This window comes from Aythya fuligula, chromosome 4 (assembly GCF_009819795.1).
Source record: "Aythya fuligula isolate bAytFul2 chromosome 4, bAytFul2.pri, whole genome shotgun sequence".
Classification (NCBI taxonomy): Eukaryota; Metazoa; Chordata; class Aves; order Anseriformes; family Anatidae; genus Aythya; species Aythya fuligula.
The window spans coordinates 48,535,183-48,562,883 of record NC_045562.1 but is presented as its reverse complement, the minus strand read 5'-3'; the positions used below and the strand labels follow the sequence as shown (position 1 = coordinate 48,562,883).

General features: G+C 42.5%; 1 protein-coding gene across 1 annotated transcript; it reads right to left on the bottom strand.

The window, feature by feature from the left end:
• Positions 1 to 43: 43 nt before the first annotated feature.
• On the bottom strand, positions 44 to 27,636 carry KDR (kinase insert domain receptor). The gene is made up of 30 exons (XM_032187276.1): positions 27,585 to 27,636; positions 26,689 to 26,779; positions 26,046 to 26,242; positions 24,831 to 24,955; positions 24,332 to 24,500; positions 23,313 to 23,452; positions 22,953 to 23,121; positions 21,349 to 21,460; positions 21,079 to 21,242; positions 20,082 to 20,238; positions 18,772 to 18,892; positions 18,113 to 18,221; positions 17,044 to 17,388; positions 15,928 to 16,074; positions 15,636 to 15,767; positions 14,276 to 14,382; positions 13,754 to 13,889; positions 13,389 to 13,493; positions 12,044 to 12,157; positions 10,749 to 10,837; positions 9,284 to 9,440; positions 7,723 to 7,823; positions 6,261 to 6,383; positions 6,030 to 6,141; positions 5,532 to 5,631; positions 5,312 to 5,417; positions 4,048 to 4,199; positions 2,280 to 2,376; positions 2,079 to 2,167; positions 44 to 1,289 (listed from the first exon to the last, which is right to left on the bottom strand). The coding sequence occupies exons 1-30, from the start codon at positions 27,634 to 27,636 to the stop codon at positions 1,070 to 1,072; spliced, it is 4,038 nt and encodes a 1,345-aa protein (XP_032043167.1). The 3' UTR covers positions 44 to 1,069.
• Between the last annotated feature and the right edge of the window lie 65 nt (positions 27,637 to 27,701).

Sequence of the window (27,701 nt, the reverse complement as noted above, 5' to 3'; positions counted from 1 at the left end):
AAACAAGCCAAAAAAAATAACAAAACCAAAAAACAACATTATAAAAATACAAAAAAAAGAGTTCGGTAGAAATAGCTTTACATTTTAAAACCTTGTAGCCTGCATTGTGTCCATCAATGGAGCTCTGTGACTACAAGAGCACAGGTCAGAAGTTGTCCAACCTTTAGTTACAACCTCATGCCTCAGAAAAGGTTGGAGCTGCCATGAAACCAGTCACGGATTCCCAAGACTGCAGAAACCCCAGTCTCTGCCAGTGCAGACTTAGAGTTTGCGAGTGAAAGACCCTGACTACATCTGGGGAAGGGGGTGAGATGAGAAAGTAGGGTGTGCTTAGGATACCCCATCGGGACCACAGGACTGCCTGGGCCACCCCTGGAGGGGAGGCATGTCCCAGGCACCCACATCCCATCACTCGGCTCCCTGCCGCTAACTAGGCAAGTCTTCCCTATGGAGACACAGCTCATGAGGTCTGGTACAGCAACTTTTTTTCTCTGCCAAGGACAGAGACCATCGCCCGCACCTATATTTAGCCCTGCCTATGTTTAGCCTCAGGCCATCAGTGAGTGCCAGAACCTTGAGCTGGAGGTTCCTTTTTTTGTTTGTGGAGGTGCAGGCAAGGGATAACTCTGAGAAACAAGAAGCCAGTGCCGTGCTGTTTCCTTCCTGGAGTCCAGCCGGGAAAAAAAAAAATAGAGCAGGGCTGTGCCTTTATTTCGTGCAACTAGAAACAGTTAAGCTGAACGTCCTGCTGCTGCCTGTGTTGGGCAGATGCTTGGCATGTCACAAGGGTCCCAAAGGCCACAAAGCTGCCTGTGTCATCGGGTCGGCACTGCACCCACACACCCCAGCCAGGGCTGAATGTCCTCGGCCACCAGCATCGCTAGAGGAAAGCACTCCACAGCCCAGCACTGCGCCTCTTCGCTGCAAGATGCTCCCTTGTCCTCTTCACGAAAAAATAAACGTCTTTTCCTAGTCTCGCGGACATGGTCTCTGTACACATCAAACCCGAATACCGCCAGCCCAGGCAAGGAAGGCACATCACAGAGGACCTGGAGCTGCTGGCTTTGCCCTAGAGTGGTGGGGATGGCAACGGTGTGGCACCATCGTACGGCAGCCCCTGCACATGGGAGAGGGCAGGAGAAGCCTCCCGGGTGCACAAGAGTTCGGTCTCCTCGCTGGAGTAGACGGTGGTGTCCATGTCATCCGAGTGGTACCCGGACTGGTACCCACTTGTCTGGTTGGAGGCTTCCGACATGACAGACTCGTTGCTCTTGCTGGGCACCAGCGTGCTGCAAAGAAAGCAAATGGAAGGAAATCAGAGAGAGCCACTGAGACTTGTCTTCTGGTGGCAGCTGTTTTCCATCACGGCACCAAAAAAAAGCAAAATCGTGTATTTGATAAAACTGGCTTTAAGCCCTTTTAAATGTGTTTGATTATAAGGACAGGCTTTTTTTTTATACGCCCTAACTTCACTAATGCATGAGAAAGATACTTGATTTTATAGCAGTGCAGGGAGATAGATTGTGACTTCAAATGAAAGGGAGAGAAAATTTTGAGACGCTTTGTATAATTAATCCAAGGTACAATTGTAACTGCTCTAAACCTTTGTTTGCACAAAATAATTCATCTGAGAAGCTCTCAGAGAGCATACGTGAGGTTTCAGCTAGATGAATGCCACTGTGTTTCCTGTGAACTGCACAATTAAAGCTCTATACAATGCTCTGAAAATACACCCAGGTACATCCTGAAAACTAAAGAGTCAGCTTTAGAAAAAAGAGAGCTCTTTGTCATTCCAGTTGTGTGCACTGGCTTGGTTCTTTCAATGGGTATTTGATGCTTTTGCAGATGATAAATACAAGTCCCTTCTGCAGTGCTGCCTGATGCTTGCAGCAGCTGTGTTAGCTTCCCTCTCTTGGTACCAAATGGGGATGACCAGACATACAATGCACAGCTTTTCTTTCTGTGTGTTTTAAATATATAGTAAGAAAATACTTTATGTTTTAAGAAAATTTACAAAGCTATCAGTGTTCTGATTTACTGCAAGAAAAAGTCAGTCCTCTTTGCAGCCTGAGCCTTACCTAAAGGGTATTTTCACTTCTTTGTCTCTCTCTTCCAATGTCTTCAGCTCTTCAGATGCAAGAACCATCCCACTATCTGTTTGGTTTTCCTGTAAAGGTGTTAAAATGCATTAAATGTAAAGGAATAAAAAAAAAAAGAAAAAAAAGAAAAAAATACACATCAATAAAAGGGAAAGAAATACAAACAGCAGACAAACTCACCTCCTGAACAACTTTTACAGTGGTTACCAATGGGACATCTTCAAACGTTTTCACACTCACAGGTCGGCTTTTTCTTTTGCTACCTTGTCGGTATTGACTGAAAAGAAAACAAAAACAAAAACTTAGTGTCCAGTATCCACAACTTGGCTGCAAACAGCACTATGATATCAGAATCCTTTTATCTCCCTACAGAGAAATTTATCCTTGTGTCAAAACATATTATGCAAACCTCAAAATATCCATTTATTGAAAAGGATGAGCCGCCTAGAAAGTGGCAAGTTTCTGACCTTCTGCTCCTGACAACCTTGATCTCTGAGCAAATTCTAAGAAACAGCTTTGAAAAAACAGCTCCTTTCCTCGATTATGCTGGAGGCCTTCACTTCCTGCAAGCTTTGCTCAGAAGTGTAATAAACAGAGGAGCCTGGAGCAAAGGCATGTGTCTCTTTCTTTGGGCTGAACTTCAGAGACCCCTGGCTGGACCTAGGACAACAACAGCAGACTCTGCAGACTGCCGCCCTTAAGCCATGGGGATCACAACAGGCAGCACTACATCCCTCATGAAGGCTCTTCTCCAAAAGAAGCCCTCTGGTCAGGATGACATCCATGAAAAAAACAACTACAAAAAAAAACAACAACACATTGGACTTTCGTGGAGGAACTAATACAGCAAGCACAACAGCTACCCCCCAGCTTTCTCTCTTGGTGCATGTGGAGTGAAAAGGATGTTGTCTCAGTTAAACAGGGCTAATTTATGTTCCTGACAGCTAATGAAAAAAAGTCACTCTGGGCATTGTGGAATTGGAAGAGAAGCCTGCATACACCTGTGCAAAGCTGGAGGCAATTGAAGGCATCATTCATCCCCTTTCCCAGCTTTTGAGTCTGGTTGTGCCAAGTTCTGCCAGCCTCCTGCTGATTTTAATTTGCCTCAGAAATCTAAATAATTTTTAATATTCTCTGTGTTTTCCCTGTGCTTGCTTCTCCTCCTCCAGCTTTGATTTAAAGGCTGTAGTCATCAGCCTCTCCTCATAGCTAATACTTTTGTGGAGAGCAGGACACAGAGTTTTGTGTCTTATTTTGGAGTGCCCCACTACTAAAACACAAGGCTGAGAGTTCTTCTCTAGGACTGAAGTGTTAAACTGAAGTGTGAAAAGCACTGTGCTTACCTAGTCTTTCCCAGAACCACATAGAGGATTCACCTCTGCTACAATACCCCACAGCATCTACCACTACAGGTCCATCACGGATACCCCAGCAGCACAACAGAAGTAAGCAGTGGACAAAACCCAGTGACAATTTACCTTGCGTTCCCCTTGGCTATCAATTCATGACCTATGTACCAACATTTCATGTTGGGAGGGGAAATGCCAGCGAGGCTACTTATCGACAGATCTATTACCTTTAGTTTTTTTAGGGTGCTGCAATGTAAGAGTGTGAACACCTGAATCGGATCAATACAACCTTGTATTTGTTCTGTTTCTTAAAAACTAACAATACTCTTGCAGGACTTTTTTTTTCTTCTTCTTCTTGTTTTATTCTTTTAAAGAGAATACTAAATACTAAAAGGATAATGAAAAAAATCTAAAGGTTATCATTAGTATTTGGGAAGGTAAGAAACCTGTTTTTGCCTACAGCAACTTTATTCTTATCCCTATGGAGGAGGTTAAATATGGAGCAGAGCAGCTGAAGTCTCTTCCTTTCATTTTCCCTGCCCCCAGCATGAACAAAAACTGCCCAGAGGCCCCAGTAGGATGTCCACCATATAAAATACCTAATTCCTGCTGTGTTGTCATAATGGAATTTAGGATCACAGACTTCCTCTTCCTCCCTACAGGAAGCAGGTGAAGTTGGGAGAGAGAGACCCGAATCCTCTTCCATATTCAGCGATACTGACAAAGGAAGGACAACGTAGTCTTTACCATCCTGTAGAATGCAGTGAAAAAAATACAAAAATTAAATAGACTATAGAGATATACAGTTACACACACATATATGGAGAATGAGTCAGTTCAGCAGAGATACCTGGTCTGCTTTCTTAAATTACAAGCATTATATCAGCTTTGCAGGAGCAGCTACATTAAAAAAAGGAAACTTAAAGAACTCCTGGCAAGTATTTTAAGATTAAAAAATGGGAATTTTATATGACATATATTTATATGACATAATAAAATGTGTATGCAGAGTCTTTTCTTGATATCTTTGAAATAAAAAAATGTCATTTTTAGTAATTTTTGAATCCCAATAATGCAAAGTACATGAATCTAAAAAAAAAAAAATAGACCTAAACTGAAGATAAGATTGAATTGGATTACAGGATATAAATCATAAAGACTAAGTTATATGTATGAGGTAAATGAAAAAAAGAATGAAATGGAGATAGCAAAAAGTAACTTTTATATAAATACTTCAGAATCTCACTTGATGTGAATAACAAGTATTATATTTTAAAAACTTTTCTCCACTTATTTAAATTTCTGCTCTTAGGCATGAAAAATTGGATTATGCATCCTTCAGTACTGTGTATCTATTTGTAGTGCCATAAGAAATCCTTTAGTAGATTCCATCTCTTCTCTATTTTTTTTTCATCTTTCTCTTTTGGGTTATGATATGACACACACATAATTAGCTATTAGTTACCAGACAGTAAATAATTTTTGTCTTTTGTTGTCACAGTACTCTATAGTTCATGACAGGAGTCTAAATCATTAGTAATCCAACTATACTGGGTTATGGGTCGATATACATTAAAAAAAAGATTCTGTACATAAGGAACATAAGTCTGTGGACTCTCTCCTTGGAGATCTTCAGATGCTGCCTGGACATAGTTCTGTGCAGCCAGCTCTGGGTGGCCCTCATGGAGCAGGGATCATTCTTCTTTGCCAGTCGTCCCAACTGCTTGTTGGGAGCAGTGGAAGAAGGAAAGGCTCTCCCATGGCTCCAGCGGTCAGTACCCATCCATGGTATTTTCTGGTGGCTGGTGATATGGATGAGGTTCAATTGGTAGTTTTAGTAATCAGAGAATACATTTCATGTACCTGACGGACGTTGGCTTGCAGTAAATTCCCCAGGTGCTCCACCAGCTCTGAAAAAGTTGGTCTCTGCTTAGGATCTCCATGCCAGCAATCCAGCATTGTCTGGTACCTGGAAGAACAAGCCCATTAAAATGCCATCCTGAAGAAAACAGAACCTATTGCTAGCTTAAACACCTGTTATTGCTGTGGGGTAAATGTGGCAGCTGAAAGAATATTTTCTTACATTTCTGGTGTTGTGTAGTCTGGTGCTCTCATTCTTGTTCCTTCTTTCAGTCTTCTGCAAAATTCCTCATCAATTTTCACTCCAGGGTATGGTGACGCGCCTAAAATGAGAGCAATGGTAATTTGAATGCATTAGGCTCTTTAAGATCTGGAATTCATTTTCAGACGTATAATCCACTATGGCCTGAGTTAATAAGGTAGTTCAGCATATTTGGATGTGCAAACAATTTATATTTATGATGGCAACAGCAACTGATTGACTAAATGAGGCACATAATCACATACTGAAATTGTATGAAGATACATTCAAGTCCATGTTCCCACATTTGCATTTTTAAGGAAATTTGAGGGTTTCATTTTGATGGAGAAAATAAACAGGAAATCTTTGAGAAGTAAAAAAAAAAAGTGCTGAAGAGAATCCAAGAACACTCTGACTGTTTTCTTCAACAGACTCTGTTGTTTAAATTTTAAGAAGGTCAATAAAATTAAAATGACTCACCTAATGAAAATATTTCCCACAGCAGAACTCCGAAGGACCACACATCACTCTGAATGGTATATACTCTATCAAAAATAGTTTCTGGTGCCATCCATTTTAGGGGTAGTCTGGCCTGAAAGCAATTTCATTAATAAATAAATAAATATCATGGCTCAGTAAAACACTGACTTTCCACAAAGCCATTTAAGGTGAAAAACATTATCTCTCTCAAATAGAGAGTCTGAAACTTACATCTCCTTTCCTGACATAATCCGGGTCTTTGTAGATATCTCGAGCCAAGCCAAAATCACAGATTTTGACCACGTTATTGTCTGACAAGAGGATATTACGAGCGGCCAGGTCCCTATGGATGCACTGCAAAGAGAAGTAAACAACTTTATATGCTGCCTGTTGTCACAGCTCCGACCGCAAGGCTGATCTCTTTCACATATGTGCTCTCCTACCCTCAAAGGCCAGATAATTCTTAAAACCTTTCAAGAAAACGAAACCTCAGCATCCACTGTTACTGATTTTAAGTGCTTTTTTGATGGTCACAACTGATTTGGCTCAAGAATACTTGTGTTCCCAAATACAAACATGCATCTGTTTATCCACTATGCAGAAAGGGCCTTTGAAGTTAGCTAATTATTTATCCTAAGAAGCTGACACAAAACAGGTTCAGATCTGATTACCTTTAGATTTATTAAGGTTCACTAAAATCTGTATACTCCACTCTTGCTCTGAAAAACATACCAGACTAAAACGCCAATTCGATTCCAATACAAACTAATCCCAACTAGAGAGAGAAAATTCCATGACTTTATTTATGCAGAATGACAGCTTAGCCAACAACCAAAGACTTCAAAACTCAAACTTCAATAGCTCAAATTAAAAAATCTAGGCTCTGAAAGTAGCTGCGGATTTGCTTCTAGTATGGATTAGAAATACAGATCAAGGACAGACCTATTTTTACATATACACACCAACCAGGATGCATAAAAGTGGACAAATGCACATTTTTAGAAAAAGTTCTGACATCTGCCTTGCGGACCGAGCCTGCACTCTAGAGCAGTGCTATATTCTCCACTTCTATTTCCTTTTCCCATTTCCAAGTAATCTTGTTTCTATACCACTGCAGGGAATTCCTCATTCTCACTGGCATTTTTTTTACAAAAATTTACATCCGTTTAAACATTTACTATGTATATTTAGGATCAAACCATGGAGATGCACTTATAGAAGGTTAAAATGCAGGTGAGGTGCTATCAACAACCAGGGCATTAACTTTTTGTTAAGAGATTCTTTGAAGGGACAATATCCACAAAGTTTGGTAGATGAGCATTGTCTCTCCTCACACAAGTTACAGGCAACTTCCTCAGAGCAAGCTCTCCTATCTAGTGTAGCTCCATTTACCAGGGATTTGTCCTTAATTCGTCATCCTCATACATCAGCTCCCCTCCTCCAACTACTTAATCATTCTTCTATGAAGCGGTGACCCATAAACCTTATACAGATCACTAACATTTGTGTCAATAAACGCACGGGCTGTTTCGCTCTGTAATATTTATGATTCAGATATGTCTCAGGGCAAAAAGCAAATGTTGCGGATGACTGCTAGTCCAAAGATGAACACGCTGTTTCCTTCCACAGACCTACAGCATTATTTCCTACAGTCAAATAAATAACATGCCACTCTTCCTGAGAAGTTCCTTACTTTGCGTGAAGCCAAGAACTCCATTCCTCTCGCCACCTGGAAGCTATAACAGATGAGGTCCTCCATGGTCAAAGGGTTCTTGCAAAGGTCTTCAGGACCAGCTGCAAAGAATCAGGCAACAGTCAGGCATGCCCTTTGTCACTGATTTTACCCATAACTGCTTCTTAGGTAAATGTCCATCTTAACCTCATGTCACAGTGAGCTGGAAGAGCAAAACAAGCTCCCCCCCCCCACCTTTTTTTTTTGGCTGTATAATTGCACTAGCAATCCATTTTGCACCAGACTAGACCGGTACAAAATACACTTTGAGGTGATGGGTTTTACTCCAGGCTTCCTCACAGACATGCAGAGTTCCCACCAGTGGAAAGATTTGTGAAACAATCCCAAAAGAAAAACAGCCAAAACTACAGCTCATGAGTTCCTAGGACAGGAAAGGCCTGCTGTGGTTTCAGCAGATGACTGTGGAAGCAGATTAGAAGGTCACACCTAGTCCTTACGGGGGAAAAATATGCCACAGGGAGAAAATCTTGAGTTTGGCAAAAAGCCCTGCTAATTTTGGGTAGAAGAAGCTTAAGTTCACCTTCTAGTGACCTTGAGGAATAATGTACTCAAGTATCCAACAGGTACCTCAGCATTTAGTTCCTACTGAATTATATGTCTCAAGTTCTGTGTGCAGCTCTTGATTTTAAGAAATCTGCCACAAACTACAATTCTTCTGGCTCAAACTCTCACCTCGAAGCCTGCTTTAGGCCTACACACTTCAAAAACTGCCCAGGCTCAGAGGGTCAGTGGTTACACTGAAGAGGTCTGGAAAGGACCAAAATGGTGTAGGAATACCTCATAAAGAGCATGTCTGATGTTACCTATTAGGATCATTAATATACTGATAATTTTCTTTGCATTGCATGATTTTCAGAATTAGTTGAGACAAAGGCAGATGAGCTATGGCCTCCCCCTTGACCAGCCTGATCCCACCATTTGCTGAAATAAGTGCTCTCTGAAACACTTTGGCAGCAGTGAGCACTTTGTGTTGTCGCTGCCAAAGGAGAACATGGCAAATACATCAGTGAAACCACTGCAAAGCATATGTATATCCAGGGGAGGCTTTGAATAAGAGGATAATTCAGGTTTCCTGTTCCTGACGGACCACCTGCACAGAAGGAAGGCAATCCAGCTTCTCTGTGAATAAGCAGTGAAGCAGCTGGTGTTTCACGATATTTAACCTCTGGGTAAACACTGAGGAAATTAATTTAGCATTCTGGCACACCCTCTCTATGCTACCTTTGGAAGTTGTGCTCCTTGATTTTTCCTGAAGACCTTGAGATGGGTCTCCAAAAGGCAGTGCACTAAAAATGAACCCTTCCAGCCCGGATGTTATCTGGGATTGGGTGAGGAGTTTGGGTTGCTGAACTACAGTGATCCATAGCTCAGCAACTTTGGCCATCCAGGAAATACTCTGCACACAGTTTGAGGAAGATTTGGAAATCACTCTGTTCCCCATGTCCCCCATCAGCCTCCACCAATGACAGCTGCTCCAAAACCAGGAGAAAACATATCCTACCATCCTCCTCTTCCACATCGCTGAGGGACCGCTCCTCCACAAACCCAGAACTTGCTGAGCTCTGGCTGCTTGTGATGCTGTCTAAGCGTTGCTTTAGGTCCGTGGAGATGTCCCCAACATAGTTCTCCTTCCCCTGACGAAACCTGGCACTTTTAGTCTAGCAAAGGGAGGGGAGGTGGGAGAAATCAGAAACAGAAAGCGTGTCAGAAGCTTCCCTGGGTGAGGCAATGATGTTCCCCATGCTCTGCATCATGGGCACCACCTCACAGCACCACGAGAGCCTCCTCCCTCAGCCTCCCAGCCACCCTCCACTTCCAGCTCTACATTCTTCAAAAGAAATCAACACTGACGAGTGTCAGGCTTCTGCCTTTCTCAGCCTCACACCAAAGTCCTGGTCCCTACCACCTGCAAAGCACACATGGATGCTGCCGAATCCCCTCTCATGCAGTCAAGCCTCTCTGTACTGCTATTGCTCTACTGCTGCAAAGGCCCTTCCACTAAACCTCTACACTTTGGCCAAAACACTAGCAGCCTTCAAAATCCGATTTATTTCCTTCTTCCCCAGAGCCACCAAATGCCCCTGGAGAGGATCCCAGCCCTTCAGACTTCTTCTATCACATTTCCATTTTGTCCTGCTTCAGTTTAGTTACTTAGCTCCTGTGGCAGCACTGTTTTTTTCCATTGCTGATTCCCATCTCCAACGCTTGTATAAGCAAGGGTCAGCACACTCGTGAAACCTTGCCTCTTTCCTCAAGGCCCCTCAGATAGCTGTTTATCCTTTTTACCTCACAAAAGGATGCAGCGAGTTGCCTTTGCCAATACGGAATAGTAAACAATGACTCCAAGGATGAAGAAAAATAACCCCCTGGAGAACTGACAAACAGCTTAAAGAAGCTCTGATCTACATACAGCAGCTGCAAGGAGGCTGAAGGACAGGTCTACCAGCTCTGCAGAACACAGCTTAGAGCCCTTTCTCTTGGTTGTGGGTGAGCCATACTACAAAATATGGGTAGCCCGGTTCAGCAACGAGCCAAGGGCAAAGTGGAAAGGATAATCATGTGATAAAAGATATCTATGGATATCTGTTGGACATAAACACAAAGCAGGGAGTGCAGTTATTTAAGGTGGTCTGGAGCTTAACTAAGAAAGGAAAAAATTCAGGCAGATAATCAGAAAAAACTTCCTGACAGATACGGCCAAGTGTAGAATAATCTGCCAAGGGAAATAGTGGAAGCCCAGTTCCTTTGCACATTTTAAGCTAACAATAACAAAATAGCTACATTTCAGAGGCAAGGGGAAAGACTAGATGACCTCTGATGTCTTTGTCATCTCTCATTCCCATGAGAAGCACTGGACAGCCAGCGTCCCCAAGAACCGCCACTACACTCTACACAAGAAACAGAAAAAGTGTGGGTGGAAAAATACACCATATCAACCATTGTACTGTTAATCTTAACTCCTGTACCTTGTATGGGATAAATTCACTCCTCTTGCTCCGTAGGTAGGCTGACAGATTTCCAAATTTGCAATATTCCACGATCACCATGAGTGGGCCTGTATAACACACAAAGCACTTACTTAGAAAGATCATTTATACCCCACCTTATTTTGTAGCATGATTTGTGGTTAGAAAAACATGCATTCCAAAAAGCACTCTACTACTTCTTCAGAGATTTAAAATATAGCAGTAATAAAAAAAAAAAATATTGATTCCTCTTTTGTTGGGAAAAATAGGAAAAGAAAGCACATGCTTTTCAAAATCATAGACCTAAGATCATATGTGAAAATGTATACTTGTGTGTTTTTAATTAAAGTGTCAATAATTGCCTATGCTAAGTCATACTGTAAGGATGCAACATGCATATCTGAATAAATTTCAGTGCAATCAAGCACTCATCTGCAATACAGTACACAAATGCATCCATGCATTTTTGTCTACACAGTTTAAGTCCTAACAACTTAAATCAGGAATCTCAGCTTCAAACATCGATGCCTTAATGTACAATCAAAATGTGGTATTTCATGCTCAAATTGCTTCATATAAGCATATATTAAAATGACAAATTTCCATCCTAGGTTCCACATATGGGCCACGTCTATTTTATTACGGAATAACCAAGGAAAGAAATATTTATGGATTATATTTCATTCAACTACTGCACTTCTGTCATGGAACTTTACTAATTAAATTCTGATCCCACAGTAAGCCAACAAGTCAGTTTCCCTGAAAAATTATTACTGAGTTACTTTACACTGAATTTCTTCCAAATTAGCGTTCAGTGCTGGATTTGTTAAATGAAACATCTGTCCTGGATTATAAAGTCAGAAACGTTCATCCACCCAGAGCTGGACTCCAAATTGCAATCTCCCCTCCTACACACACACAGAGTCACCCACACCCCATGCAAAGTCAAAGAGGGAAGTTGCACTGTAGCTGGTGACAAGAATAAGACCAACTTGTGACATCCCCTACTAGATTCAGACCCAAAGACTACTTTGGGGTGTCTACTAGAGAAGTGAATTTGAGGTGCTGATAAGCAAAGTGACAGAACAAGAGTGTTCAAGGGTTTACAATGGTGAATAAAGGGTGGAGCTGGATGTAGTACACAGACAGGGCTTCTGAGCTCTTACCCTATCTCTGGACCTGCTCACTGTTACCAGTTACCAACACTCAGTTTCGAAACTCAAATTTCTAGGCATCAGAAATGGCAGAAATAGGGTTTTCATTAGTACCTTCCCACCTGCTGAAAAGTTACTTACCTCCTGGCTTTGTGCAGGCTCCAAGTAAATTTACAACATTGAGATGATGGCCAATATGAATGAGGATCTTCAGCTCTGACATCAGTGCTCTGTGCTCACTGTGGGTCGCACCCTCTGCAGAGGTAAAATGACACAGGTCAGGAGCATCACAGATAGGAAAAAGTTTTCCCCTCCTCTACCTTCTCTTCCATTATTTTTTTAGCCCATCTAGTGAGAAGTCTTTATCATTGGTAGCCTGCATCAGCTATGTTGCAAGACACCAATGAAAGCCAGCCACATGTACTACAAGGATGGTTCTGCTCTGTTTTTAAAAAAAGTTTGCCCAGGGCAGCACATCAGAACAGGGACACAAGCCATCTTTTTTCATACAGACCTTTTGATCAGCTTTTACACTGCCATTTGACCCTCCAAGCCAGGCCATGCAGACAAGAATAAGTATTGTCCTGTAGCTGCTGCTGGGGTCCACACTAGGGTCCAATGGGTTCACAGACTTGGGGAGGTAGGGTCAGGGTCAAATGTGACTGACCTTGTAGCTTCACCAAAAGGAGGAGATGCGACTCTTGTCTCCATCCCCCAGGGACAGAAGGGTAGGAGGAAAGAGCTGAAGCAGTGGGGAGTGAGGGGTGGAAGAGGGAGCTCTCCACAGGCTGCCTGAGCACCGGCAAGGTGGACAGACAAGGTTTTTTAAATTTTTATTGTCATTACTGCACACCCATCCCATTGCTATGAGTCTGCAATGAGTCCTGGAAGTATACAACAACCAGTGTTATAAACAGTGCCTGTGCTGTGTGACTGCTCACACCATACTGCCAGAAACCCCCTGGCTTTGCCACCCGCCTCCAGCACAGCATCAATGGGATACAGCCCCTGGCCACAGGGAGCCCTACTCTGTTGTCCCACCCAAGTCTGATTTGTAGGTCTCTGGGAACCACAGCTTTGAATTCTCCTTGGCAAATGTGAGGCAGTATAATGTGATTTAAAGAGAGGAGAAAGCTGCTCATAACTACTACTTATTTTGGAGCTTGTCTAAGACTCATTGTTTGAGCCCTGCAGAAAGCCACCTTACCAGGTTGCATCCAGCAAATATGGACATGTGAAAATTGCTTGCAAGTGCAAGTTTATCTTCTGAAGTCTACAAAGCAACAGCTACAAAACTACAGTGACATTACTGCAATTATTGATAAGGTTAAGGTATAATTTACACCAACTATTAAGCTAAATTCTTATGTCTTGGTGGTATAAACGTTTTGATTATTTTTTGCTCATCTTTCTATCTACTGGTTGTGGGACTGGCAATATCCATATATTGAGCATTCAAGGTGAAGTTTTAACCATCTTTCTTTACCTTTAAGCATCTTGACTGCCACAGTTCTGCAGGTAGCAGTTTTGTCAATCCCAAAGGCATCAGCTTCTATGACCTGGCCAAAAGCTCCACGCCCAAGAGGTTTACCTTGAATTGAGAAGATGAACAGATTCAGATTTATTTGCCAGACACAGTGGCCAAAAGATGCAGAATAAACAGCACTGTAAACTGAATTTATATAGCAGAAATTAACAGAGAGATCATAATGGGGAAAGGCTGCATTACATCCTATGGGACCCCAGAGCCTGTGTATGAGGTCCTGCATCAGAGCAGCACCATGGTGCAAACACCTCCTGGTGCAGAGCAGGCTTCATAATAACTAAATGGCTCATGCAAGGAAGACGCACCTAGCTTCAGCCGGTCTCTGGGAAACTCCCACTTGCTGGCATCATACGGGAGACGTTCGCAGTGCTCGTCTATAGGGACTTCATCAGGATCCATGATGATTGACAAGTAGCCGGTCTTCATGTCCCCTCCATTGGCCTGGAAAATGGCTTTAGTTGTAGTTGCACAGTTTTCTTGCTGGAGATGTGCAAAGTGCCACTTTCTCATTCTACTGTTTCCCAGAAATCCCTGGCTACCATTCCCCTATGCGATGTCATTGTGTGATCATCGTTAATTACTTGCACTTTTTTTTTTAATAAACAAAAACAGTGAAAACATTTTTTTTTTCTCTTGTGGAGGCCTGTTCAATTAAAAACAAATTTCTGTGCCCACAGTTCCAGGCAAGAATGTTATGGCATGCAGAGAAAAAATGTGTCTGTTGATTTAAGAACAATGGAAAGAAACAACACAAAAGGACTCAAGTCAGCTTTCATTTGTCATGCAAGACCAGTGCTGATACGACAGTACGAGAATTTTTTCATTACCCGCTTAACGGTCCGGAGGATGATTACAAGAAGCAACCAGAAGAACATGGCAATCACTGCAGTGCCAACAAGGATAATGAGCTCCAGATTTGTTTTCTCTTCAGCGCCTGGGAAGAAATAAATTAATATCTGAGTGATAGTTGGAAGCTATTGGTTTTGTTCATTCATTATATCACAGAATAGAGGTCCTTGTTCTGAAGGTTTGTTTTAGAAGTGCAACATGGGGCAAGGAAACGAAAGCAAAACAAAACAAAAAGCTTGTTTTTTATGTTGGAATATGCTTACTTCTGTGTGGTTTTACATACCACACAATTTCTTAGCACCAGTTTTGTTCCATGGACAGTATCTGGACCTTTGGCAGCCAATAAAAAGTAAAATCTCTCATTTTAAAAATAAATCATTGTTTCAGAATACCAGAAAAAGAAAGATTCTTTCTCCAGAACTAGAAAAAAGATACATCATGTGGGAAATAAAGTGCTGAGAATGAGCCAGAGAACAGCCTCTTTCTTGTCTGTTTACATGCTTCAGCTGAGGCATGAAAAAACATAGTTTTAAAACAACACGTGAAAATAAGGACTTATAATAATGTGCAGGAGCAGCTCTCTTCCTCAGCTCCCATTCCCCGCATCATACTCCTGTATTTTCACTCATTGCACCATACAGATTTTCCTGCACACCCCATTGCATGACCCCAATGAGCTGCACTGTATACTTCTTGAAGAGAAACAGGATGTCATACACAGATTTCCAACTTTACAGACCGGTAGATCATTCCTAATCAAATTTACCACCTCAACTGAAAGCTAGATTAATGTCATCTGCAGATAAGTTCCATTCCACATAAACACTGTTGCCCAACATCTTAATATCTTAACAGGAGCTATGAGAATATCAGGATACTGCTTTAATTACCCTAACATAATAGAACAATCACCCTGACTTATAGGACAGAGATCTGTAAACGACTCAGTGACTAGTTTTTGTAAACACACTTGAATAAAGGAAAAGGAACTTTTAGTCCAGGGTTTCTAATTGGAAAGTCCTAATTCTTGGTGGCAAGTTCATCACTGTTCCAGTTACTCAGACTCAGATTATCTTCTTGTTAGGGTTTTTCATTGGCTATTGAGAACTGCGTTTCGGTGTGCCACAGTCAGACTGGAACAAATGAGGATGAGTCTCACAAACAGTTTGAGAGCTTGGAGGATGAAGCCTGGAGTTCCCTTACTCCAAACTACTACGTATTCCTATTAATGAAATGTAATGTCACTCACAACAGAGTGCACAAAGTCTTCACTCTGTTCTTCTTATTTTGGTGATCACAACAACTGCATGCACAACCTGGAAATAAGCTGACACTAACCTTCCACTGCAAAAAATGCCACTGCTTTTGTGCATCCAAGAACATTGCAGGCAAGACAAGTGTATAGCCCTCCATCTTCTTTCCTCACTCTACGTATAGTTAGTGTTTTGTTTCCATCTTTCAAAACGATACCTAGGGGAAAAAAAAATAATTTTTCTTAGTTCTGTTATTTTTATGCCAGTTCATATGAAAAAATCAAAATGAAACTTTTTGAGATGGAAACCAAAAGTGAGCCCTATGAAAGGAATTCCTTAAGTGGTAGAAAATTCATAATACAATATCAATCCCTCACCTGAATCTTCAACAAGCGTTTCATTATTTTTAAACCACATGATGTTTGGAGGAGGAATGCCATTTGCTGTGCAAGACACTTCTATGGTTTCACCAATGTTTGTTGTTTGATTTTCCAGATTTCCTGCAAGTGTGGGTGCCATGGGCTCTGTTGGTATGAAAACCAACAATATAAAATAATAAATAATAAAATAATAAAGGTAAAATAATTGATGAGTTAAGAAAGTATCTATTTTTGCAGTAATAGCGCTTCAAGAGGCACTACTCATTTGGCCTGGTAATGAAGTCTCAAATTCTTTTATAATACCAATAACTGCAGTGTTCATGTTAAGATCATGGTTAATCTTCCACACGACATAAGAAAAATCACAATAGCCAATAAAATCTTAACAGCACTGATGTAATCTGTTTTAAACTATTTGACTTGTAACTGCTCAGGCTGCTGAGGGAAGAGGGAATAGTTGAGAAATTGCTTCCCTCCCACTTCTATTTACAGGCTCATTATGAGAAGTCTGACAGCAGTTGTCCATCAGACATTCATTCAGGACAACCCATGAAGATGCGCAGGTATTTTAATGAATCAGCACGACAGCTGCCTAACAAGCCCAGACATCTAGGCTCTCAAACAAAGTTGTCATTATTTGTGTGAAAAGCTAATTGATTACCAGCTTGTATTGCTTGCACTTGAATTACTTCCAACCCATGATTCAACAGCACAATGGAGTAGCACTAATGCTGCAAACATACACATGCATTTACAACTTCAGGGAAAAAAAAGTGTCATGAAACGTAAAATTGAGAAGATAAGCTAAATACATGCTATTATGTATGCAAAAGACAAACTCATCTCTAAGCACAGTACAGCAGCATGATCAATGCTTCCTCACTGGTGCCGATGGGATAGTAAATCCCTGATGTCTGGCCATACCCAGACCTGCATTCAGCAAACATTATCATGCTCAACTAACATCCCCTTTGCTTATAAGTGGTCTAAACCTATTTAACTAAGCACACCATCAGACAGCATATACAAGGAAGGAAGATGCTAAAATCTGACACTACTGTAGCTGTTTGCTTACATAGCTGCACAACTCAGGTCACGGTAAGAGATCCATACCTTGAACAGTGAGGTGCTTCACCAGGCAGTGCTGTGTTTTGGCCTTTTTGTCCTGAGCGATGCACACATAGTCCCCTCCATCTTGGAGGGAGATGTTACGGAGGATGAGCTCTAAGGTGACATTTTCCCCATTGGTGTTTAAAACGGTCGCATTCAGCTTCTGAAGGGCATCGAGGTTCTTGCAGACAGGCATGGGCAGCCCACCAAAGGGTGTCTGTGAAGCATGAGCACTGAGTTTGTACCACGATAGCTTCTCAAAGGTGAATTTATCTGCTGTACACTGTAAAGACATGTTATCCTTCTCTGTCAGTTGACCCCGAGGCTGGAGATTAATTTCAAGACCCCCTGCAAGTTTAAAAACAAAATAAATTCCTATTAGGTTGTACATTTTGTTGCCAACATTAACATTAAGACGCCATTTCACAAACATAGCCTTTTCCTCATCTTGTCTAGTTTTAAATGAGGAAACAAAACATTGGCAAATCAATTAATCACTTATGCAAAGAGTACAATCTCATTCAAAGTAGTACATTTATATGGATCAAAGTTAGGCCTGTTTAATGAATATAGTTCTTCCTACAGAAATTTCTGGCAACCAGTGATGATTCTTAATATTACTATATGGTTTCTTTTTTTGCTGTGGATTAAAATATTAATTCAAGTGAATACAGGGACTGACTTTCAAGACAGAAGCTCTCTGCCATCAGTTATGAAAATACTAGTCTTAGCTTTCACACTGCATCTACTATCATTTTGTGAAACTACCATAATTTCTCTCTAGCTCTTTTAAATGATTGCAAAAGCCCGACAGCAATCACTCTCATGATACTAGTGCCCATTTTGCACCAGTTTCATGGGACTGCCACTCCACTGATGCCAGCAGAACTGGTCCCTTGGCTGAAGTTAGTTGGTGACCTTAAAGACTGCATTAGGAAAACCTTCAGTAAGCCTAAAGGATTAAAGGATTTTGTAGAGGACAGGAATCAGACAATAGCATCGAGCACCTCTAAACAGTGAAGCAGACAAAATAACGTTAATTTAGCATGACTTCTCAAAAAGGTATACTTACTGGTCACATGAAAGGAGATAACTCTCTCGCTTGACCCAGCTCTGTTTGTAGCCATGCATCTATACAAAGCAGATACATTCGCTGCTTGAATCACAAGGGTGCTCACAGTCTGCAAAAGAACAATCAAATAGTTACATATCACATCAGTGCTGAAGCACATATGCGAGCCTGACCACCACAGCAGGTCAGCAAAGTACTCTGCAAGTATCTGCACAACCAAAAATCTCTCCACAGCACAAATCCAAATCACAGTCCTTTCATGACATTTTTTCTCTTAGGTGTGTAACAATAACACAAAATAAAACAACAAAAAGCAGGCTCTGGTGTATGTGTCATTAAATACTATACCTACAACTTTTTCTGCTCTTCAATTTCCCCAGCTTCTCCTTACTAACCTCAACTAACTTCAAGCCCCTAAGACATAAGCAGTGAAATGTAAGCAAGTTAAGTTCCTCACTGAAACGTTGCTTTGGGTAGATGTCTACGGGGCTACGTGTCCACCTCTGCCTATTAGCTTCTGCAGGAGTTTACAAGATTGAGTGAGAGCAGATCCCCAGGCTTCTTAGGCAAATATTCTTGACTCTCTTGATATACGACTGCATGTAGACTGCTGAACAGGACTAAACATTACCAACCAATAGAAAAGAAAATGTGCTCACCTTTGTTTTCCCAGCAATAGTAACAACTTGATGTTTGATCTCAACCTGATTCCCTCCCTTTCTCTCCGAGATCACTTTCCACTTTCTGCATGCATATGGATTGGCTCCGGAGCGAACTTTTCTGAGAGATAAGAAGAGGCATATCAGCCCATATTATCACCTTTTGGAGAATATTAGCCCTTCAAGAGAGCTGTTTAGTGTTCTCTTTCTAATATGCAGATATTGATCTACAAATCAGATGGATCATTGGCCACAGCCTACGTCTGGGAGGGAAAAGTATTGTTTTTGAAACATTTTTATTAAATTGTACCCTATAACCTTCTGAGACCTTTATGCTCTGTAAAATAAGAAACCCTCAAGCTGAAAGGTGAATTTCCTAATTAATCTGCCTGTGTCAGCTCAATCAGGATGCTTGGAGGGAAGCAGCTATTCTGGGAACAAACCTCCATTCAAAAATGGATGATTCAAGTTAATTTAGTTCAAAGGAAGACAGAGAGACATAGAAATCACTGAACTCCCTACAAGAATTTCTTGAGGACAGTAGCCATTGTGTAGGAAACAACCAGGCACCAAAGGAAGAAACTAGTGGAAATCATTTCGAAAACAACAACAGGAAAGAAGAATGCTTTTTTTTTTTTTCTTGCCTGTTTTTTTTAAAAAGGAAATCTGGGCTTATGGCAGGCCCAGATAAGGGAAGCTGCGTGAATCTCAGTCAGGCACTCTCTCTATCATTCCCCAACATCAATCAGAGCGCTTCCTCTGAGAGACACTTTCACACAGATAAAGAGCACCGTCACACTCAGCACTTGAGCATAAGGAAGAAAAAAAAAAAAAAAAAAAAAAAAAAAGAACAACAAAACACAAAGATCTGCAATTAGCATAAACAGCAAATTTCCTGTGTTTGGGATTGAGTTTTAGGCCTGCAGCCCAATGGGTGATTTGGCAGGGGAGCACACAGATAGCTGTGCTCAAAACCCAGCATGAGCCAAGGTGCCCTTCAATAAGGCTTGAAGGCAACAAGAAAAGGCTGCCAGCTCCTCGCCGTGGGTGGCCCTTGTCTCTCTGACTACTTCGTCAGAGCCTGGTTGCCTATCAAGTGCAACAATCTTCTTCATTGGTCACGGGGCTAATTTTGGTCATGCTCTACTGCGTGATGTCACTTGGAGCCTAGAGTCACCATCAGCAAAAGCTTTGCCTTGACTCAAAAGGGAGCAAAATCAAATCCTGGGGCTGAACCCTTTAGTGCCCTCCGCTCTCCACCCAGCCATACATCATCATGGTGACCTCCCAGCCCTGCCATTGCCACTCACTGGGGGCTAAAAGTGCACTCCTCCTCCAGCTGCCAGTACCACAGGACAGCAGTGGGCGGTGGGACGGCATAGACGGTGCAGGTGAGCATCTGCATTGAGCCATACTTGTAGGAGTCGACGGGGGCCATCAGTGCGTTCTCGCCGATCTGGGGGGGCACTGGAAGAGAGAACAGGCTGTACACCCCCTGAGGCTCCCCAACAGCATAGTGTACATGTGCCCTGTGTCGCTTCAACCCTGAAGAAGCTGGGGACATTTGTGTACAATGTGTACCTCGGAGGACAAGTACATATTGGGAAGAGGTGAACCTGCCCAACGCCTTCAGGACCAGGACCTCAAGATGCAATGCTTAATATCTTCAGCAAAATCTCCCTTCATTACCCCCAAGTTTAAAAAGTAGCTCTTGAGGTCCCGTCGCCATCCCCAGCCATTTAATGTATGTTATGCCTCAGCGTTTACCCTCACTGCCCTTTCCAAGACCTACTGTTTTCAAAGCACAGCAGATAGACTGCTTCCTGGGAAGCTGGGAGGAAGAGGAGGAGGAGGAGGGCTGTGTGGGACAGGACAGAAGATGCGGGACAGCCGGCACAGGGCAGGAAGGATGGGCGAGGCAGACCAGGGCCAGGATGGAGCAGGGTGGGGGAGGACTCCAGAAGCACGGCCGGCACTGGAGAGCAAGGAGGGCAGGAAAGGAACAGGACACAGAAGCAAAGAAATAACATACAGAAAACAACAACAACAAAAAAAAAAAAAAAAAAAAACACACACCAAGCACCATCACAACAACAACAGGGGCCTGCAGCCTCTCCAGCAGCACATCCTGGAGCAAGGAGCCAAGAGAGGCGGGCCAACTCTACCTCCCCAGGGCTGGGGTTTAAGTGCTCTCCTCCAAGCCCCCAGGCCATTCATATCTTCTAGCTCTGATGTGAAATCAAATCCTAAGAATGGCAACACACGGCATCTACACGTGGAGGAGAGTTACCCTTGCACGTCACTTACCATTCACAAGAAGGGTGAACATATGTCTCTTCTGCATTTTGTTAGTAGGGTTTGTAAGGACAACAGTATAATTCCCAGCATCCTTCTCAGTTGCTTCTGTGATTACTAATGTGTAGCCAAGCTTAACCGTATGATTTGAATTGATGGCTTTTCCATTTTTGTACCTACAGAAAAAAAAAACAAACACAAAACAATGCTCTGAATACTTTAGTGATATACCTCGACTAAGAATAGTTCAGTTTTTCAAACACATTGTGTCCTGATTCTTACCATTTTGCCTCTGGTGGAGGATATCCTTTAAACTTCACAGGAATTTTGACTGTATCGCCCAACCTCGTCTCAACCACATTCTCCATTTTCTCCAGATGAATAAAAGGACTTTCTGTAAAAAATAAATGCAATGGTCTTTCTATGGGGACAAAAGCATAAATGATCTCCATTTGGCTTAGCATCTAACTGCAGATGACCAACAGAGGCTAGTGACAGGATAGCACTGGTAAAGCACAGTCAGCTCCAACCTAGGCTCTGGAGAGCCGGACCCACCATGAAAACCCAGTCCTTTCCCTTGCACAGAAAAGCCAAGCAGTTCCCTGCCAGGGAGCTTGGGAAAGCAGAGAAAAGACTCAGCTCTCAAGGCAGCACACCGACAGTCAGACCTGGTGCTCTACTGAGCCACGATGACTTTGTGGCCAAAGAAGGAATTCCGAGGACTGCTCGGCTGCAGAGCATCCCCTTTTCGTCCTTTCCAATACTTCTATTTATATGTATCATAAAACTGGCTTGACTGACTCATTCCAGGAAAAAAAAAAAAAAAAAGTATTCAAAACTACAATATCATAGTTATGTATTTGACATGAGGCTGAATATACGTACTCGAACCTCACCAGTGACAGCGCACTTAGAAATGATTTACCCTACTTGCTTTAAATTTGCATGCAGGTTAAGACAGCAACTAGACTTTTGGCTAAGATTTAGGATGGTATTGACGTGATATCTCGTACTCTCATTATAGGAAATGATCTAGTTTTGGATCCTGAAGAGAAATAGGAAGAAGCCAGGAAAAAAAGAAGAGTGTATCTTGAATCACTGTTCTACATAATAATTTTGAATGTTAAAATATGCACACAAATATGTATGGGTATCTATCTATATAGAGAGATATACATATAAAATTTTCTGGCCTCTGAAATTAGACACAGGAAAACACCATCCTTCAAAATATAAAACCCTTTGTCTGACTCAGTGTTAAAAAACAGGCCATTCTCATGCTGACTATTTTTTTCTAGAAGTAAGCCAGTGGAGCCACTGGGGCTGTGCCCAAGACAGGCTTGAGAAAAGGCTCTAGGATGTGGCCTCGTACTTATCTCTGCAGTTAGTCAAAGTTGTTTCCTTTGCATCATTTCCGTATGACCAGAACTTGATTTAACTCAACTACTCATAATGTAAAAGCCAAAAGTTTTATTTGCCTAGCTTCATTCATGCTGACCCAGACCCTTGCCCCACAGGGCCACCAGGACCTCACTTATGTTCACCTGGTGGGAGAAAAACCCTTATGCAATATCATCTATGCTAATTCAGCCCTCCTAGAGATCATCACAGAAGAGGACAGGAGGTTTACTTCAGTTAATTTTGCCGCCCATTTTCCCATAGGATTTTACATCTTTCAGTAACTTTTCTTCAAAAAGTTACCATTAGATAGGCTTGAGGTATAAAAATAATCCTACTCAAGAACAGACTAGTGAGACAAGAGAAGTACTGTAGCCACAGTTTGGTTCATTTCTGTCATTTGATTCATCACCGAAATGCCTCCTGCATCCCAGTTATCCATCCAAAAGCTGCGACAAACAACAGAACTGAAGTGGAAGGTGCCATACCATGGATAATGAAGTAGCTGCTGTTCTTCATGTTCATACGGCCACTAGATGCTGCACAGGTATATCGACCTTTGTCACTTAAGTTCACGCTGTCGATGGTCAGAGTGCTTACAAACTTCTTTACTTCTCCTGCTGTGGTTTTTAAATCTCTTATGGTTGCACGCTTTTCCTGTAATAGAAAAGAGACAGGTGATTGGGAGTTTTATTGTTATTCTTCCTGCCATCTTTTGAACACCTGCATATAGCAGCAATTTTCTGAGTGTATTATCACCTGCCTTGTCAGCATTACGAAGTGGGAAGTGACACTGTAACTAAACCAAATTGTGCTGTGATGGCTTCTTTCAGTTACTATGGTTTTACCTTGATAGAAGGGTAGTCCCATTTAAAGTCAATCCCCACATTCAGCTCCGTCCTTACGGTACAGTTGAGAACCAGTTTTTCTCCTACTGCGAGCTCCACCTGGTAGTGTGGGTTCATCGTCAGGTCATAAATCCGGTATCCTGGAGGAAGAAAAAGGCACAAATAAAATATTGAGGGGTACAGCACCCAGCACTGACTTTCCCAAATGAATTCACTGAAACTCCCACTAAAACCACAGCTATGAAGAGGCACCGTGACACCCTAGCACAGCATGATGACTGGCGTGTGAAAGAGCCTGGAAGGAAGGGCAAGCCTCTCCCAAACATTTCCCACATGTGACGTGAGAGCCACATCAGACAGTGTCACGACAGGACGTATACAGGAGAAATTCAACCAGCAGCTGCCACCTCCTAACAGCACGGGGACAAACCGTGGTGATCTTGGAGGTCTCTTCCAAGCTAGACAAAACCTCACTCCCCATCATGGCACCGCAGCTCAGGAGCTGGCATTTCTGGGTTTTGATAAACCATTGACGAAATATAACAGTAAAGCACAAATTCCCTTCAGGGTGAGGACACATGTCTGAAGGCAGACAAGACAACCTAATTCCTAGTGTGACCCTCAGATCCCCTGTTCCCTTGGTACACTCTCACAGCAGTTCCTTTCCATCTGCTGCTGATGGATGCCTGCCTCTAGCTCCCTTCAATAATTACTTGGATCCTGAATAAGCAAATAAAGTAGGGAAGGGAGTGATTTTAGAAAAAAAGGCTTGCATTGTTTGGGAAAAAAATCCCTGTCAACTTATGTTAAACTAAAAATAGAAGCACTTGTCCCAGTGATGAACTAGAAAGAACACAATACATCGCATTTAACAGAAAAGTAATACATATCACAACATACATCTTGCATTAGCTACATTGTCAGTATTGAATAACCTACAGTCCAACCAAATGTAATTGGTTCAGCATGCTGTAGAAAGCAAAAGAAGGTTGTCTACAGAGAAAAAAACATTGGCTTACCTACAACGGCAACTATGTATATCACAGACTGGTAGCTTTCATTGTCTATTTTGGCTTCACAGAAGACCATGCCTGCATAGTTGATTAGATGACTGGGTATAGTGAAGCCTTTTTTATTATCCCATGAAATCGATTTACCATCAGGAACAAATATCTTTTCTGGATATTTCTGTTTGAAATAGTGATAAAATACACAGTCAGATCACAGTCACATTTCAGAATCAAACCCTGAATTTTCAAGCGCAACATTTCCCATAACGGCAGGATCCCTGTTTTAATGTCTTAGCTCAGGCAATCCTCCTGTTGTAGGCAATCACTCCACTCTCAGAGCACAGGATCATGGATGAGTAAGGTTACAGCACTCACCTCCTAACCACAGGCTGCAAAGCTCCCAAGGAGGGAAAGCAGTTTTCAAGAAACATGTTTATACTTCAAGCAACGTATTTATGTCACAGTAATTTCAACTAACTCTTAAAATAATAATGGGCTTTTTCCTTACCGCGTGTAGAGAGACATTGAGATTTGAGACAGTTCCAAGACATGGTATGACCACGGTTTTATTCTTAGTGATGTATACAATGCCAAGCTGATCACTAACTGAAGTCACAAATGGAGATCGGTAATCTAGAAGAACATTCAATTGGTAAATGAGTATTATTTGTCTTGTGGTCATGAAGGAAACTTCCTCCAATTTTTTACCTTTCCCTATTTATTTCATCTCAAATCAGTTTTATTCTTTTTTATTTGGTAAAACACTGAAATGATGAGACTAAAAAGGGAGGATGTATTTTGACAGCCCCACAGATTTACAATACCATTATTTTCAAAACATTTATCAGCAGCAATACACACTTTGGAGAATAGCTTCCCGCCACTGCAGTCTTTGTGCCGACACAAATCTGATTTACCCTACTGTGACTTTTCTTGCGTAAGTATTACAGGAAATACCAGTTAAAAGCAGTGACATGCTACACTGGCTCCCCCAATGGCAGCATCCTTTTCAAAGTCAGTCAAAAAAATGTAAGTTCGCAAGCTTAGAAAACAAGCTAACCCGTGCATATAATTGCATCCTATTTTTAAAAATGGTAAGTTACAAGAAAAATGAGACAGGGTGGACCAGACAACAGGAATCATGTAGATGCCTCAGTGTCTGAATGTGCCTTCTTAAAGAGAAGGTTTCACAGTGTCTTGTACACACAACAGCATTCCCATCAGCCCAAGTGTAAAAACTTAGCCTTTGAAACTTAGATAGATCTTACTGCTACAGTCTGTGCATGCATAGAAGGTTATATGTGTTTGCTTGTTTGTTTTCTTTAACAGTATCAGGTAGTGCAAGCTGTAGAAGGGATCTGTTTTGCTAAAAATACATTTTACATAATCCCTCTCATATGAAACTCCTGCTGAGGTCAGTGATAACTCAGCTTCAAGAGCACAGAGCGCAGTAGAGATGCATTTGTTAAGCTCTGGACGGAGGAGAATGCAGACCAAGCACTGCATATGGAGAGGTCAATTTAAAATTACAGGTAAACAGAAATTCCTGTTGATAACTAGCATGCTGGCATGTAATTACTCAACACAAAAATAAGGAAAGCAACAGTTTAATAGGACTGGAAATCAAGGACTAGGAAATGATAATGTCAAAAGTGTTTTGAGATATTCAATACCCCTTTTTTCTTGTCAGGCTAGGGGAAGAGAGAACTGCGTAAGCACTTACCTTGAACATAGACGTAAATGGTTGTGGCTGCCTGGTTGTCCCTGTAAAGGCACCTGTAGTCCCCCGTGTCATTGCCAATGACTCTGAGGAGAGTAAGAGTCTTGCAGTAGGGGCCATCACTGCAGTCCGTCACGGAGATGCGCTTCTCAGCACTGCTCTGGTTGTTTGGCCAGGACCAGTACAGAGCTCTCTGGCCACTGGAAAATCAAACATTAGGGGAGCGTGAGCACATCACAAGCATCGGTACTGATGCCAAGCTGTGAACCCCAGCCCTGCTATCTCCTAAGGTCTCTGGAGAAGAACTGTCTTCATCCCATCCCATGGAGCATCAGACCATGCAGGATAAATTCACATCAGCAGACCTACTGTAAATATCAATGAGGAAGCTACCTGAGAACAAAGTTATGATGAATCTAAGTCACACAGCACCCAGCTCCCTCCCGTGTCATACTAAGCCTGCTCTGAAGCATTTTATATGCCATACTCCAAGAATCTGCCAGGGAAAGGCTACGTGAGGGGTGACAAGGAAGGAGGGTGGAACAGGAGCAATGATGGGGGAGAGACAGAATCACCTCCAATTCTGTACAGAAACCCACTACATAAGTCACCCTACCAAAATTAGACTGGACAGATTGGCCCTTACCTGCAAGTAATGTTTAGAGTATCATTTGCTGTTATGGTGAGGACATCTTTTTGGATGCTGAGACTTGGCTGATCCAGAGAAATAAACAAACCTATGAAAACAGGCATAAACAAACTTCGGATCAATGCAATGACAAAAGCAAATGCTACTCAACAAGTAAAGCATCATAGACGAGTTTTTAGGCAGTATGCTTTAAGCAGACACTTTCCCATCACCTACTTAACAGGGAAGGGTAAATAATGACTTTTCACACATCCCAGAAAGTTCAAAAACTCTGTCATAACAGGAAGCCCAGGCAGATGGTCAGGAGCTAGCTGCAGAGCACGACAATTCAGCCGGCCAGGGTGGAGTTCCTGTTTTCTTGCGTTGCCAACTTCAAGGTCTAACGAGAGGATGTGGGACATTGAAATAAAGTGAACCTTCATCTGATGATCTCACTCCCTGGGGAAAGGGATTACCAGCTTTTCTTATAATAAATCGAGCACGCTTCCACTCTTTGAGGCCACCAATCAATGAATTCCGCGAAGAAACCCTTTTTTTAATGCATTTTACTAGGAACTGAAGCTCCCACGCACCCAGGGGCGCTTTCCTTCACCGCGTTCCCGCTGCCCCCCGTTGCCTCCGAAGCAAAACCCCCTGGCCCGGAGGCGCTGCCCCCGCCGGGCTGCCCCCACTCCGCCACCCCCAGCCCGAGCATCACCTGCGGGCAGCACGGGGAGGGACCCCCAGTCCTCGGCCGGCCTCGATGGGTGGCGAGGAGGCAATGCCGAGCCGGCAGCCTCCCCCCTCGCCCCGCACATCCCCGCACATCCCCGCGCCCCACTCGCCGGCATCCCCGGCAGGTTGCGGGGCTGAGGACGGCTCCTCCCCGGGACCCCCTGTCTCCGATGGCTTACCGGGAGCCGTGCACAGCAGCAGCGCCAGCACCAGCGCCGTCCCCAGCTCCATCCCGGCCGAGCCGAGCCGTGCTGAGCCGAGCAGAGCCGTGCCGAGCCGAGCTGCACCGAGCTTCA

Excerpts from the sequence above, each read along its gene's own strand:
- KDR (XM_032187276.1), bottom strand. The coding sequence starts at position 27,636 with ATGGAGCTGGGGACGGCGCTGGTGCTGGCGCTGCTGCTGTGCACGGCT. Across the intron at positions 21,243-21,348 it reads CCTCCACCAGAGGCAAAATG|GTACAAAAATGGAAAAGCCA; the intron begins GTAAGAATCAGG and ends TTTTTTCTGTAG. Across the intron at positions 18,222-18,771 it reads CTATTGCTGGGAAAACAAAG|ACTGTGAGCACCCTTGTGAT; the intron begins GTGAGCACATTT and ends GTTCTTTTGCAG.